The 14,869-nt window shown below is 38.2% G+C and overlaps 1 protein-coding gene across 5 annotated transcripts in view; it reads right to left on the reverse strand.

The window, feature by feature from the left end:
* The window catches only part of LOC131937075 (LIM and SH3 domain protein 1), a 36,643-nt gene that overhangs the window by 10,449 nt on the left and 11,325 nt on the right, over positions 1-14,869 (reverse strand). For all 5 annotated transcript variants that reach the window (XM_059294269.1, XM_059294268.1, XM_059294267.1 and 2 more), the window contains exons 2-4: positions 10,820-10,914; positions 9,771-9,855; positions 386-563 (exon numbers count right to left, since the gene is read on the reverse strand). In XM_059294269.1, coding sequence (XP_059150252.1) covers positions 386-563; positions 9,771-9,855; positions 10,820-10,914 — 358 coding nt within the window. The remainder of the gene's footprint in view (positions 1-385; positions 564-9,770; positions 9,856-10,819; positions 10,915-14,869) is intronic.

Consider the following 14,869-nt stretch of genomic DNA (forward strand, 5'->3'; position numbering starts at 1 on the left):
GTAAACAAACCAAATCTAAAAGCATTTTGTTAAGCCTGTACATTCTATTTTAAGGTATCAATCTAAACTTTGTTAAATAATCCTGTAATATCAACTGTTGTAACAAGAGTATTCCCCCTTTCATAATTAAAAACATCATTTACTAAGATTTATATTTTATTCTTCTGTAGATTTGCTTTGAGCAATATTTACTTTTGAAATGATATTTTTTAAACAGTTGTTTTTGTGATTTGCAGCAAGCAGGGCCCTAAGTGTAGTGCTGGATGCTATTATATGACACCACTGTGTCTATTTATTCTTCATGCTGCAATAATACATCGCATGCCCATAGAACTTAACTGGCCTAGCACAGATAATATTCAGCATGACTGATCTGGCCACTCACCATCGTCCACTGATTCGTTGGGTCTCCTGCCCTCCATCTGTTCTCTCTGCTCCTTCAGACCCCAGTAGTTTACATTAGACTGAATCTGAGTGTTTTGTTTAATCCTTGACGTCTCAGGATCATCTGCCACGGAGGTCTTAAATCCTTTCTGCTTCTCAAATTCTGCATGATACTGGACCTGCACACAAATAATTCACAGTTAAGCTTTTTTTAAATTTCAATTATGATAATTTTTGGTAGGCGAAGTTGTATTTATAAATTAATCACATTTATTTTAAACTTCCTACACATAAGTGGCAACATAAATATAAAACATTTCACCACAACTTTTAAATGAAATCTGTAGCAGCTTTGCATTAATAAAATTACAGTTTGTTTCTTTCTACAATAAATTCATTTGTAACTGGTTTTTAAATCCAGCTGAGATAGGATTTTCTTGATTAAAAAAATTGTGTGAGTTAAAAAACCAATAGCAAGGATAAATCTCAGGGACAGATAGACAAGTTGTGCATCAAGTAGATCTATCACTGCAAGATGGTTGTCAATAGTTTACTATCTGCATGCCAAATCATTTTTTGTACACTATGTAGGGGAGCAAACGAAGGGTGTCTTTTTTAAATGTAATTCATATAAGAAACCTGTTTATTGGAGGGTGAATGACAAGTGACATGCTTTTTGTGGACTTAATTGATCAATTAAATCATGCCCACTCTGGTTCAACAAAATCAATCAATAAAGGATTTTTCTTGTCTTTTTCACAACCAACTACTTCAAACTTTTATCTCAGTACATGGTACATTTAAAATAAATAAGGATCTATCAACTACTAATTGTTTTTCACATCTTGGAACTATAAGCTAATTTGAAGGCTATCTAAACATAAGGTTTTAATTTTTCTTAAAATGCTGTTGTCTTTTCATCATTCAAGCACTATTTGAAATAACAAACCATTGGGGGAAATAATTTAAAAAAAAAATTCTCTTCAGGTTTAATACTGTATTTTTTTTCTACATGAAAACCATAAGACTAAATCTTATGCAGTTGGGAAAACCATAATCTAATCACACTGAGGTAGAAAAGCCACATGATCTCATGATGTGTAGGTTAAAGGATGTGTGGGTCACATGGTTTCATAATGTGTATGTCACATGATCTCATGATTGTGTAGATCACATGATCTCATGATTGTGTAGGTCACATGATCTCATGATGTGTGGGTTACGTGATCTCATGATATATGGGTCACATGATCTCATGATTGTGTAGGTCACATGATCTCATGATTGTGTAGATCACATGATCTCATGATTGTGTAGGTCACATGATCTCATGATGTGTGGGTTACGTGATCTCATGATATATGGGTCACATGATCTCATGATTGTGTAGATCACATGATCTCATGATTGTGTAGGTCACATGATCTCATGATGTGTGGGTTACGTGATCTCATGATATATGGGTCACATGATCTCATGATTGTGTAGGTCACATGATCTCATGATGTGTGGGTTACGTGATCTCATGATATATGGGTCACATGATCTCATGATTGTGTAGGTCACATGATCTCATGATGTGTGGGTTACGTGATCTCATGATATATGGGTCACATGATCTCATGATTGTGTAGGCACATGGTCTCATGATGTGTGGGTCACATGATCTCATGGAGTTTGGGTGGGTACAACTCACACACACCAAGAGGTTGTCAATCCCCTGCAACACATGCTGTGACATGTTATACCAAACTAAAGTTCTTGGCATTCAAGTTGTGGCGCTGCATTTCTATTGTGTCTGCTACAACATAGATCTTGTCCTTAGAGGCTTCATATTCACTGTGGTATTGGATCTATAGAGTGGCAGTTAGGTATTGGACTTAGTGAGGGCATCACTGAAACATCCATGACCAAATTCTGCACATTTAATTGCATACAATTTTAAAATATAATATTTCTCAATTTATTAACAATTTTTAAAAGTGTAAGGCTACTTAGAAGATGCAATGGATAAAAACTAGTTTTTGGTCCATGTCTCTCATAATAGCAGGGGCTTAGAAAACTTTTAAAGGGGGATTATTTATTTTATTGTTAAGTATTTTATAATTAAGTTCTCTGCTTTTGCTAAAATAGTGAACTTTTTTTGGCTTCAGTTGTTAGTTTTTTTAAATCATTTTTACATTGTGAAAAAGACGTTTTTTAAGTTAACCATTAACTATACTATGCTGACTAATGTCTTTACTGGACCCATCAGTCTCGGCTAGTCAGTTAATGAGTTAATGGTCACATCAGATCTAGATTATAGATCTAAATTTAGATCTAGAATCTACTTCACCACAGATTTATTCATTTATTATGTCATTTAATTTATGAGATAGTCATATGATCACATATCTGAATCATATTATTATACCAGACGTTCTCAATCAAAATGGACTTTCATAAAAAATAGTAAATACAATATATTTGTACATATAGATCTACCCTTAAATGTTATATTAAGCAGAGATAACTAAATCGTAAATAAACACAGGTTTGTCCGTGTTCTAAATTTTAAATTTCTATTTTTAAAAACCTGCCGATGTTGCCCAGATTCCTTTAAATAATCCATTTGTTGAAACAAGCGGTTAAAAAACAAATGCTGGCCAGGTGTTTGCGCATTTTCTGTTCAAAACAAGTGGTGTGATATTAGTCTTAACAGGCTAAACAAGTGGTGTGATATTAGTCTTAACAGGCTACACAAGTGACGGGCAACTTAAAAAAAAAAAAATCACTGTTTCTTTTAGACCTCGAGTCGTTTGACAGATTAGGCTATCCAATACCAGATAGACAGCTAGCAGCAGACAGCTAAATATAGCCTAGCAGAGCTTCGGACACACGAGGCTTACACTTTTAATGGGGGGGGGGGGGGAGTGATCAAGATGGGTGGTCACTGCAGACAGAGCATAGTCTGAGCTGACGTCAGCATCCAAATTACAGGCGACAGAAACGGGGTTCTATTACTAGACCTAAATGTGGATCAAGAGAAAGAAGGGCGATAACCAAGAAACACTGCTGGAAACAATGATTCAACACGGATGACGCTGATCTAGTAAAACCTCGACTGTCCGTTACGTTGGAGAACTGGGTACTTAATGAGTTGCTGACAGAACACGCGTGATTAACGATCTACTTAACATATATATTTTAAGCTAAAGCAGCACCAAATAAACATACACATTAAATGTGTATTATATAGGCAACAACAATTTCGCTAAAAGTACTTTAACGGATACAAGGTTGATCATATCAGAAAAGTAAAAAGAAGCACCAACAGCTGTGGGAAAGCTATCATCATTTTTTTTCGATGATTGATAGATTTATATATGTAACACTCATATATCTAGTCCAGATATAGGCCGATGGCTAGAAATTAATGACCGCTAATATGACCATGGGTTGGCAGCGGTTACAGCAGCTGTATGTCGTCACAATGACACAATATAAATTACAGTTATCTAACTTTAGAACGATAACGGAAACATTCATGAGAAAGGCCGACTTGTGTGTTGGGCTATGCCGAGCATGGAAGAGGAGGCTAATCAAATATAGTTTGAGCGAAGCTCGTGTCTGCTGTGTTTGAGCGAGGCTAGCGTAGGGGAGACAACAAACAATTACAACACCTTTAGTAACAAGCTATTCAAATGTGGGGGTTGTTTTTTCTTTGTTTATACACGATAGTAACTATGACCTAAATTTAACCGACCTTGGTTCAAAAATACTTAATTTCGCAATGATTTTTAAAGTTACATTTTTTTTTATAATTATTCGTGGCATCATAACATTCGTTCTCAAGGTGCCAATAATTTATCAATCAATGAAATGTAGGAGCCTCTAAACACAACAGCAATATCTATCTCGTTGGTAGATACATTAATAATAAACATTTACACCAAGGGAAAGAAATATGTGTGACCTCACAAAAGGGAGGGAAGAAGCTGAGTTTGTGACGGCACCAAGGGACGGAAGCCTGTAAGGCACCAAGGGATGGAAGACAGTTTTTGTAACGTCATCAGAGGAAGGAAGTGTTTTCTTGCACACACAAAAAAAAAACGACAGCGTAAAAACTGTATGCCCTCGCTACAGGACAGTGTATTAAACCGACTTCAGTGTATCAAATCTTGCCGGCTGCAGTGTATCAAACCTTGCCGGCTGCAGTGTATCAAATCTTGCCAGCTTCAGTGTATCGAACCGGCACTTACCGGCTGCAATGTATAAAGCCGACACAGACCGGCTACAGTGTATCAAACCTGCACTTACCGGCTGCAATGTATAAAGCCGGCACAGACCGGCTAGTGTATCAAACCGGCACTTACCGGCCGCAATGTATAAAGCCGGCACAGACCGGCTACAGTGTATCAAACCGGCACTTACCGGCTGCAATGTATAAAGCCGGTATCAAACCGGCACTTACCGGCTGCAATGTATAAAGCCGACACAGACCGGCTACAGTGTATCAAACCGGCATTCAACAAATCTACGTAAAGACAGTCCCCGACTGAGCTGTACAGAATGCCGGTTGTTGACGGAAGTGTGTACACAATGTACACACTCTAACTACCGGTCTAATGTACACTTGCCCAGGTAAAAAATAAAATACTTAAAAAAAACTTTTTAAAAAACCACGTTTTTCTTGTGGACTAAAAAGTAGAAAATAACTATTTACATACATTTGATGACAAAAAACGTGGGTACGTTCACCATCAAATTTCCCGACCCATCTGCCCGACCCACGTTTTTTGTCATCAAATGTATGTAAATAGTTATTTTCTACTTTTTAGTCCACAAGAAAAACGTGGTTTTTTAAAAAGTTTTTTTTAAGTATTTTATTTTCTCCTTTTTAGTCCGTTGCTACACATGAAAAACGTGTTTTTTAAAAAAGTTTTTTATATAGTTTATTTTCTACTTTATCTAATGACTTGATTAAGTATGAATTGACTAAGTGTTTATAAATACACGGACTAAAAAAATCTTGAGCGACCAGGATTCGAACCTGGGTTGTCGCGGCCACAACGCGAAGTACTAACCACTATACGATCACGGCCAGCACGCTCACATCGATTGGGGCCGAAGTAACTGTGTCAACAAGCCTCCAGTCTTGTCGGTATCTTTAGAAATCATGTCCTCAATTTTATGGTCCTTTGGGCGTAATTAAATTAAGCTAATTACGGTCTCTAATTGCTAGTTTTTATGATTGCATCTGAAATTGTTAGGCGAAAGTAACCTGCATGCCAAATTTCAGATCTATAGAGCAATCAGAAGTGGGCTAATTTTCGATGTCAATTTTAACAACAAACACACGCGAAGCTGAGTTAATAAAAACGTGTTAAAAAGTAACACCAGCTGCCTGGGAAGACACCACGCAGGTAATGTTAAAACCTTAATCTCTTCACCGGTCACATCTCTAATTAAACGTCAGTTTAATTTTGTTGAATTTGTCACAAATAAGTCTAGTCACAAAAATAGAGATCTGAGGTAAAGACAAAAACGTCCACTAATCTTCAAACACGCAACACAGCAGTATTTAAAATTGGTACTACTTGAGACAGGTTCAAAAATAGAATTTTTTGTTTGTTTACACAATAAACCGAAATAAATGGGGAGCATCTGTTGTGATGGACGCCTTTTAATAGTGTATTGCAAATCCTCAGAAGGGCGAGGTATTTACAAAATTACGGGTTGTGAAATATTTTTTTTATAAAATTCAATACGTTTGTATGGGAAAACCAAAGCGTTGCGTAAATTTTCAACGGATGACAGGGAAGTTTAGTTACGCCCTCTGGCAGAGGCGTAGCGACCCTTCCCGGCGCCCGGGGAAAAACTTTCAATTTGGCGCCCCTTTGGAGAGCAACCTTTCAATTTTCAATTTACATACCCCCTCCTCAAACTTTCCATTTGCAACCCCCCCCCCCTATATTTTTAAAATTTATAATATACAAACGCAACTAAAATGATATTTCAATTTGTTTTTCCAAACCATTTTGGCGCCCCCCCCCCCCCCCCGGTGTCTGTTCGATGATTTTGGGAGCCTCTGTTCTAATGCAACCTACGCTAAAATTGATGTAAATGATTGTTTACTGATAATCTCATAACTTGGGAACCTCTGAGCTATGTATGCCTAAATCAGTGTCGCGCTAACCAACAGTACGCTTAGTCCAATAAAAAATGTTAACATAAACAATATACAAGTAGCATTCTGTCGTTGATTTATGGTGAAACAGTAGTTTTTTAACCACGACAATAAGCCAACTGCTTGATTTAAAGAGATCAAATGAAAGTTCCAATAAATCGAACTATCTACTGACCTACTTACTGATCAAACGTGTAACAGATTTAATCGATATCTCTGTTCACTTGAATCAAACGTATTGGCAAGTTCTAGTGAATAAGGAACATGTCGTGTTACTTAGATCACGTGACACCTACAGACCTATAGATGGGAGAATTGTAATGACATAGAACTACGAGTCACAATAACATAGATCTACGTCTTTCTTTAACAGTCCAATACACAAGCTTTACATTTTTGGACCATAATTTGTGGAATCAACCTAGTAGCCTAGTCACGTTAAAAATTTAATAGGCCAAAGCGATTCTACGGTGACCTCTGAACTGTTATTTCTGCATACATTAGCCAGATGTAAGCATATCCGGGCAACACCCACCACCGCAGCAAAGAGTAGGCTAAGAGACAAAAAATGCGTAACATTTGAAAATAATGCGTTTGAGATTACCGCGATAAGAAGAATCAGATAAAAGAACAGTTTAACAAAGGCCAGAGCTGTATGTGTGTCGGTAAAATATCAGCGAGTAGTAGCCTACACGGGTTTAGGAGAGACTTAAATTCTTATGTCACGATTTTTATTAGAGAGATCGTACACCTTGAATTTAAAAACAATAAAACGTAATGTTCAACGTATCCAGTTTTGTTTGATATCTCATTATCTGAGCTAGATTACATTTATAACAAACATAAGCAAACTTACATTTTAATTGTTTTGATTAGGATATTAGTAAGTGTATTTTAATTTATAATTTTAATGACGAAGCAATTTTAATTTAGCAAAGAATTCTGGCTAGAAACTACCAAATGTTTTGAGCATATAATGAACATATAATGTCCCCAGTATCGTGTTAACACAGGGTCATGTGACCTACAACCCGTTTATTTATTTATACAATAAAGCTTTGTTGTTTAGTGAATGCGTTAATTGATAATCAGACTACATCGGGCTTTTATTACCTTGTTCCAATTAGATTCTTCTTTAATTAACCTAAGACTTGACCTTTCACGCCAATATCGTCAAATATTAATCAGACAAAAAAATTGTGTAAAAATAAAAACACCATGGGTTGTCCCATGGCGACATCAGCGAATCATAAGTCACGCGAAACAAGGAATCCCCGTTGTAAAACAAGCAATCTCCAGATGTAAAACAAGCAATCTAAGTCAACCTCTTGACCTCCAGAGTCAAAAGGGCGAGTCTATTTGCTGTAAAGATGCAATAAATACATTGACCTCACCCATTAACACTTGATGGTCCAGACCTTCAAATACAGGTACGTACAGGATTCCCCCCCCCCTCACCATCAAATACAGGTACAGGATCTCCCCCCCCCCCCATCAAATACAGGTACGCACCAATGATTCCCCCCCCCCCATCAAATACAGGTACGCACCAATGATTCCCCCCATACGTTCATGGGACCCTACGTCTTCCCGCCATCCGCCGTCTTAAGTATTGCTGCCATCTTGATGGTAACCTAATTACAAGCGTGACCTTAGGCTGACCTACTTTTCTCTCACCAGGAATGTGCTTTTAAAGCCGTTTCTTTCGTTACATAAGAAAGTCGAGAGGCACAGGTAGAGTACTAGCAGGCTGAGTAGTTGAGATGATTCCTTAGATAAACATGAACACACACAGTCGTTATAGCCCCATTGATTCACATTTTGGTATTCAGATATTTTAAAAATAGGTTCGGCAGCTTGTCGATTTGTTGACATGTAGCAGCAGTGGTAGATAGTCCAAACGTTATGAGTGTTGTATTCTATGTGAGTCAGTGAATTGATTCTAGCTATTACACAGTATACATCGCCGTGGTCAGTGAGGTTTGTAGCCAGATCCGATCAGACAAGCAGTGGTGTGTGGAGTCAGAGAGCGGAGGTGTGTGCAGAACTATTTTCAATTAGACATCAAGTCTACGACACGCTTGGGTGATAGAAGATTGATACGTCCACGTTAATTTAACGACCGCTCCATTAATGTTACGGCAGTGACCGCTTCAGTACACGTTGACCACCGCTCCAATACCGTCCATGTTCACTTAATGACTGCCCCACTGTGGTCTATATTAATAACTGCTCCACTATCGTCCACGTTTATGATCGATCGCCTATCGATTGACCAGAGCAACTGCGCGTGCCATGCCAGGTAAAACCAATCGCCCGGTTGCCGGATTGTAATTATTTCATCAGCTGATCTCAGTAACCGACATAGTAGGTTTTGGAGAGTAGGCCCTAGGTTTTAGAGAGTAGGTTTTAGAAAGTATGTTTTAGAAAGTAGATTTTCAAAAGTAGGTTTAGAAAGTACGTTTTAGAGAGTAGGTTTAAGAGAGTAGGTTTAAGAGAGTAGGTTTTAGACTTTTGAGAGTAGGATTTGGCAGAAAAGACAGGATGTGTAGCCCTTGTTTTAGACAGTTGAGACACGCAGGCAAACATACAGAAACTTATTAAAAAATCGTTAAGTATTGTCATGTATACACATGTACAACCTTTACTTACAATGTATTCTTCCTTAACATTTCGATACTCTTTTGTTGAATAAAGTACTGTACAATTCTGGTTTACTTAGGTATTTACTTTTTCAATTAAAAAAAAATATTTTAGAAGAAAAACAATAATTATCAACCCAATCAAGCTCTGCGTGTGGGCCGACAAGTTGAACTTCTGAACCAAAATTCTCCCCATAAATTTAAACTCAGCTTGCCAGGAAGGCCCGCTAGATGAGCCTAATGAAGTCATCAGCAGACCCAACTAACTGCTGCAGCCGAGTCAAGAAAAAACATAACACACCATGCCAGGTAAACGTCGTGAATCCCAGCCATAAATAAACTACAGGCGGCATCAACGGCATGATTTGAAAACTGCTAGTTTGGCGGTAGACTGACAAAGTATGTGAGGCAATGTTAATATATTGCACCATAGTTGTCGAGTAATACTATAACAAAATATGTTCATTACTGAGCAAAGAAAGCTGAACTATCGCGTGACCTTGAGCTGTGAGCCGATACGTAAAGTAAACCTAGAAAGTAAACAAAAGGGAACGACGTAAAGAAGGGCAACTTACTTGACTCTGTATTTTGGTATTCTCAGCTATCCGCCGGCTCTCTGGTGTGTCCGCTACTGCCGTGGGTTTGGTGGTGGGGTAGTGGCTGAAAAATGGCAGGAGTTTAGTGTTAGTTTTTGTTGTTGTCGTTGGTTAGGTTGTGGAGTGGTGGCAGGAGTTTAATGTTAGTTTCTGTTGTTGTCGTTGATTAGGTTGTGTGTGGTGGCTAAAAAATGGTAGGTGTTTAAAGTTAGTTTCTGTTGTTGTCGTTAGGTTGTGGTGTGGTAGCTGAAAAATAGCGGGAGTTTAATGTTAGTTGTTGTCGTTGGTTAGGTTGTGGTGTGGTGGCTGAAAAAAGACAGGAGTTTAATGTTAGTTTCTGTTGTTGTCGTATGTTAGGTTGTGGAGTGGTGGCTAAAAAATGGCAGGAGTTTAATGTTAGTTTCTGTTGTTGTCGTTTGTTAGGTTGTGGTGTGGTGGCTGAAAAAAGGCAGGAGTTTAATGTTAGTTGTTGTCGTTGGTTAGGTTGTGGTGTGGTGGCTGAAAAAAGGCAGGAGTTTAATGTTAGTTTCTGTTGTTGTCGTTTGTTAGGTTGTGTGGTGTTAAATGGGGGAGGGGGCTGTAAAAAAGGGTGTCAAGTGCTAGTTTTACCTATCGTGGATGATTTGGCTGTGGAAGGAATAGGTCGGATGGATACATAAAGGCAGGTGTTTTAATTAGAGCTGTTGGTGTTGATTAGGTTGCGAGTGAAGATGGGCAGGAAGAATAAAAAAGCAGGGGTTTAGTGTTAGTTTCAGTTACTATAGATGCTTTGATTGGAGTGGAAAGAAAGGGGGTTAAACAAAAACGTTTCAGTTTAATGAGTAGTTTTTGACATAAGTATAAGCTAACATACAGGTTATTTTTTAAAATATAAAATCAAACAGTAAGCATAGTGCCAGGTTTACAGCAATATATACCCTGATGCTCTGAGTTACACGTAACAAAACCTATCTTCAACCACACAATGACATGTTATTTATTTTAAACAATGCCACATTTACCGTAAAACTGAAAAAAAGTGCACTTACGCGTTACAGTAGGGTAGCTTTTCGTAACCTTTGTAGTTTTTCATGTTTAACGTCATACCACAGACTTCGCATTTGAAACAGAGTTTGTGCCAGATCTGTGGAAGAGAGGAAAAACCTGGGGTCAGCTGACTCTATACAACACATTTGTAACAATAGCTGGCTCTACACAACACATTTGTAACAATAGCTGGCTCTATAAACACATTTGTAACAATAGCTGGCTCTACACAACACATTTGTAACAATAGAGTCAGCTGGCTCTATACAACACATTTGTAACAATAGCTGGCTCTATAAACACATTTGTAACAATAGCTGGCTCTACACAACACATTTGTAACAATAGCTGGCTCTACACATCACATTTGTAAAAATAGAGTTAGCTGGCTCTATACAACAAATCTGAAACGACCGAGTCAACTGACTCTAAACAACACATTTGAAACAATAGAGTCAAATTGGTCTAGACAGATACGAATCAAAATATGGTAGAGCCAAAGTTTCTTTTATGCATCTCTTTCGGGAATGGGGGGGGGGGGGGGGGGGTGGACGTATTGCCCCCCCCCACACACACACACATCAACAACGTTCAGATTAAGTGTCAGTAATGAATATCGCATAATTGAATGGACCCTGGAACATTTTCTTGTCTTCTTGAATGACGACAAACAAAATATTCCTTGTTTACGTGTTTTCTGCTTCACCAAGCCCTAATGTAGCACCAGTTATCCATAAAAGGAACTAATGGGACCCACCCCCCATGATGGTGTCACACAAGCCCCCAATCCCCCTCCCCCTTTATCTCACGTAAATCAAGACAGACAACTCTAGAACGAAATGCCTCTCATCTGCATTTTCCTGGCGACATTTGCCAACACTTAGAGCCATTGTTGTCAAAACCCTTTCAAACCCGATTAAATATTCAATACAGAGTTCTCTGTCTTCAAGGGAGGGGAAAATATCTAAGAAAAAAAATATCTAAGAAAAACAAAGTTGTAAAAAAAACGGAAGTGAACACTAATCAATAGAATAAATTACACGTTTAGAGAATTGATTCGCTTGATTGCCAATTAGCTACGTCAGAAATTATGACAATTTTTATTCTAAAGATCAGAAACTAAAACTATGTTGATGTTTTTATTTATTTCTTTTAACTAATTGCCGTAGCTAAAAATAATCACGTAAATAAAGAGTAGAACTAATCGTTGGATAAAACGGCTTGAGTCACATTTTAATGGATTACCAACTTAACAAGTTTCAACCACCAACACGAGTGTAAGTACAACTGATGTGTAATCAAAAAACCAGAAAGATAAAACGATTAGCACTCGAAACGCTAAAACGATTTGGGTTATTAAGATTAAACAAGTGGTTGATGACAGATAAGATACAAGTAGTGATCAATGAAGTTTTGCCCAATCCAGACTTTTTTTATTTTAGTATCAGCACCAGCTAAACTGAAATCTATAACAGCTTACTGTGCAGAGCTACAGAAAATTTCCCCGACCTTAAGATGGCAGGTCGATAGCCTATTTCTGATGTGTTAGAGAAGCGTGGATGGTTTTGTCGTGTACCTCATTACAACAGCATGATAAATAATGTGTGCTATTCTTATTTAGGCTTCCAAAGTTTAAAGAAACGAAACTGTATTTGACTCAAATCATACCTTGTGTTATAGACAAACTATTATGGCAGACCTTAGTAAAACAGCGAATACCTTAGGAATAAATATGCATATCCCATCATATTAGACTGGGTCTTAAAAAAACAACTGGGGACTGTTTGATTACTCAAAGTGATAAGCATGGCGGGAGGGGAAGTGGGGAGATTGCTGTAAAATATTTGGGGTGGGTTATAGCCACTGTAACCTCTATTTTATCTCTATGTATTTCGGTTGACAAAAGAGTTGAATATTCCCAGTGATTTATTGCAACAGAAAAACGGCGCGTTGACAGGCTGACGTTGGCGGGATTTACCAGACAACTGATATTCCAACACCCAACAGATGCTCCAACACCCAACAGATGCTCCAACACCCAACAGATGCTCCAACACCCAACTGATATTCCAATACTCAACTGATATTCCAATACTCAACTGATACACAACACCCAACTGATATTCCAATACTCAACTGATATTCCAACACCCAACTGATATTCCAATACTCAACTGATACACAACACCCAACTGATATTCCAATACTCAACTGATATTCCAACACCCAACTGATATTCCAACACCCAACTGATACTCCAACACTCAACTGATACTCCAACACCCAACTGATATTCCAATACTCAACAGATACCCCAACACCCAACTGATATTCTAAAACAGCACTGGATATGCGTGTTCAATAAAGATCTTCCAACAGTTAACATTCCACCCCTGTAACACGTGTGTAAACTTCCATTCAAATTAAGTGTCTTAGATCAAACTCCGTCCACACATACTAGACGGGACGAGATAAACATTACTTGAGTAACAATAAATGTGTGGGGAATTAAAAACCTGATTATAAGCAGACGCACACCTCCCCCCCCCCCCAACCCCGCATCCCATCCATTTTTGGAATGTAATAGTCTATAAATAAATCAATCAATAACTTCATTAAATGGTACAAATGAAACAATTTTTTAAAGCAATTGTTATCAAATTCAGCTCGACTAAAAATATCACAAGAAATGAAATCAGCTCAACTTGCTCATATAATTATTATCTACTTGAGCTGGCATTATCTAAAATCTTTGGGCTTATATTGTATGGGTAAACTGCGATCTATGTCTAACACATTCGACCAACCAACTACAGCGAAAATCGAATTTCGCAGTTTATTACTCCAAACTGTTTTTGTAGACTCGACACGGTTCGTATCGTGAGACATTAACAAATCATGTTAACTTGTTGTGGTTTGTGGTTCGTATAGTGAGACATTTACAAATCACGCTATCTTGTTGTGGTTTGATGCCGTCATTAGTTTTCCCGCTACCACTCCCACAACAAAACAATGCGTCACGTGATCGGTGTGTTGGTACATACCTACACACCCGTTTTTAAAAGGTCAGGGTACACGTGTGAAATCTCAAGGTTACACTTCAGCCGGTTAGCAAAAGGTAACGGTGACTTCCCTAGCGCAGGAAACCTTTAGCCCCCCGCCCCCCTCCACATGCACACACGTCCGCAATTCACGTGCATCTGTGCGAGTTCAACAAACTAGTCGCTGTAATTTTATGTCAGGAAGCGAAAGTCGCCAGATAAAACTCGCCAAGTATAGAGTAAATGTAAATATTTATAAAACACGACTAAAGAAGCCGTGAGATAACTGTATAAAACAGGACTCAAGAAGCCATGAGATAACTTTATAAAACACGACTAAAGAAGCCGTGAGATAACTTCATCACACTACACTCCGCCATACATAAATACGACTCGCATGACAGCAGTCAAACAGGGGCCATATTGTACATGCACCCAGTCGACGTGCTAATGAATCCCATCTGTGCCATGTGACGTGTGTCACCTGACTGCTCACCTACATGTGTTCACCTGACTGCTCACCTACCTCTCATCAGCGAATTGTTTACATTCTGGCCATCATCGGGAGTAAATATTCCGCTGCACGGTGAGCACGCGCCCCTTCAACATATACACGAACTTAGTTACAAAACTTTTTTTTACACCCACATACAAATTATTTTATAATTTAAAGGGTACAAGGACAGGTAAACATTATGAAAACTATTTTTTTTTATAAATTTTAAATATTTATATTTTGGAAGTGAAGCTCTAACATTTAAAAATAACGCAGAAAACATTGTCTTTTACACTGATATAAAAAAACATTTAGTTTGTCTATTGATTAAGACTGAGGTATGTAGAGAGGTAATAGCATTAAAAATAACCACTGCGTGGGAGTGGAGGTTTCGAGTGGGCTGGGTAGACAACACACGACTCAAAAATGCGCACTCGCCCCACTCCTCGGTGAAAGCTGCACAATCAGGAACAGAGGCTGAACCTTACATGTAGGTGAACTCTCCACGCCCCCCG

The sequence above is a fragment of the Physella acuta genome, unplaced genomic scaffold (assembly GCF_028476545.2).
Source record: "Physella acuta isolate Inbredline_101_S28 unplaced genomic scaffold, ASM2847654v3 ptg000200l, whole genome shotgun sequence".
Classification (NCBI taxonomy): Eukaryota; Metazoa; Mollusca; class Gastropoda; family Physidae; genus Physella; species Physella acuta.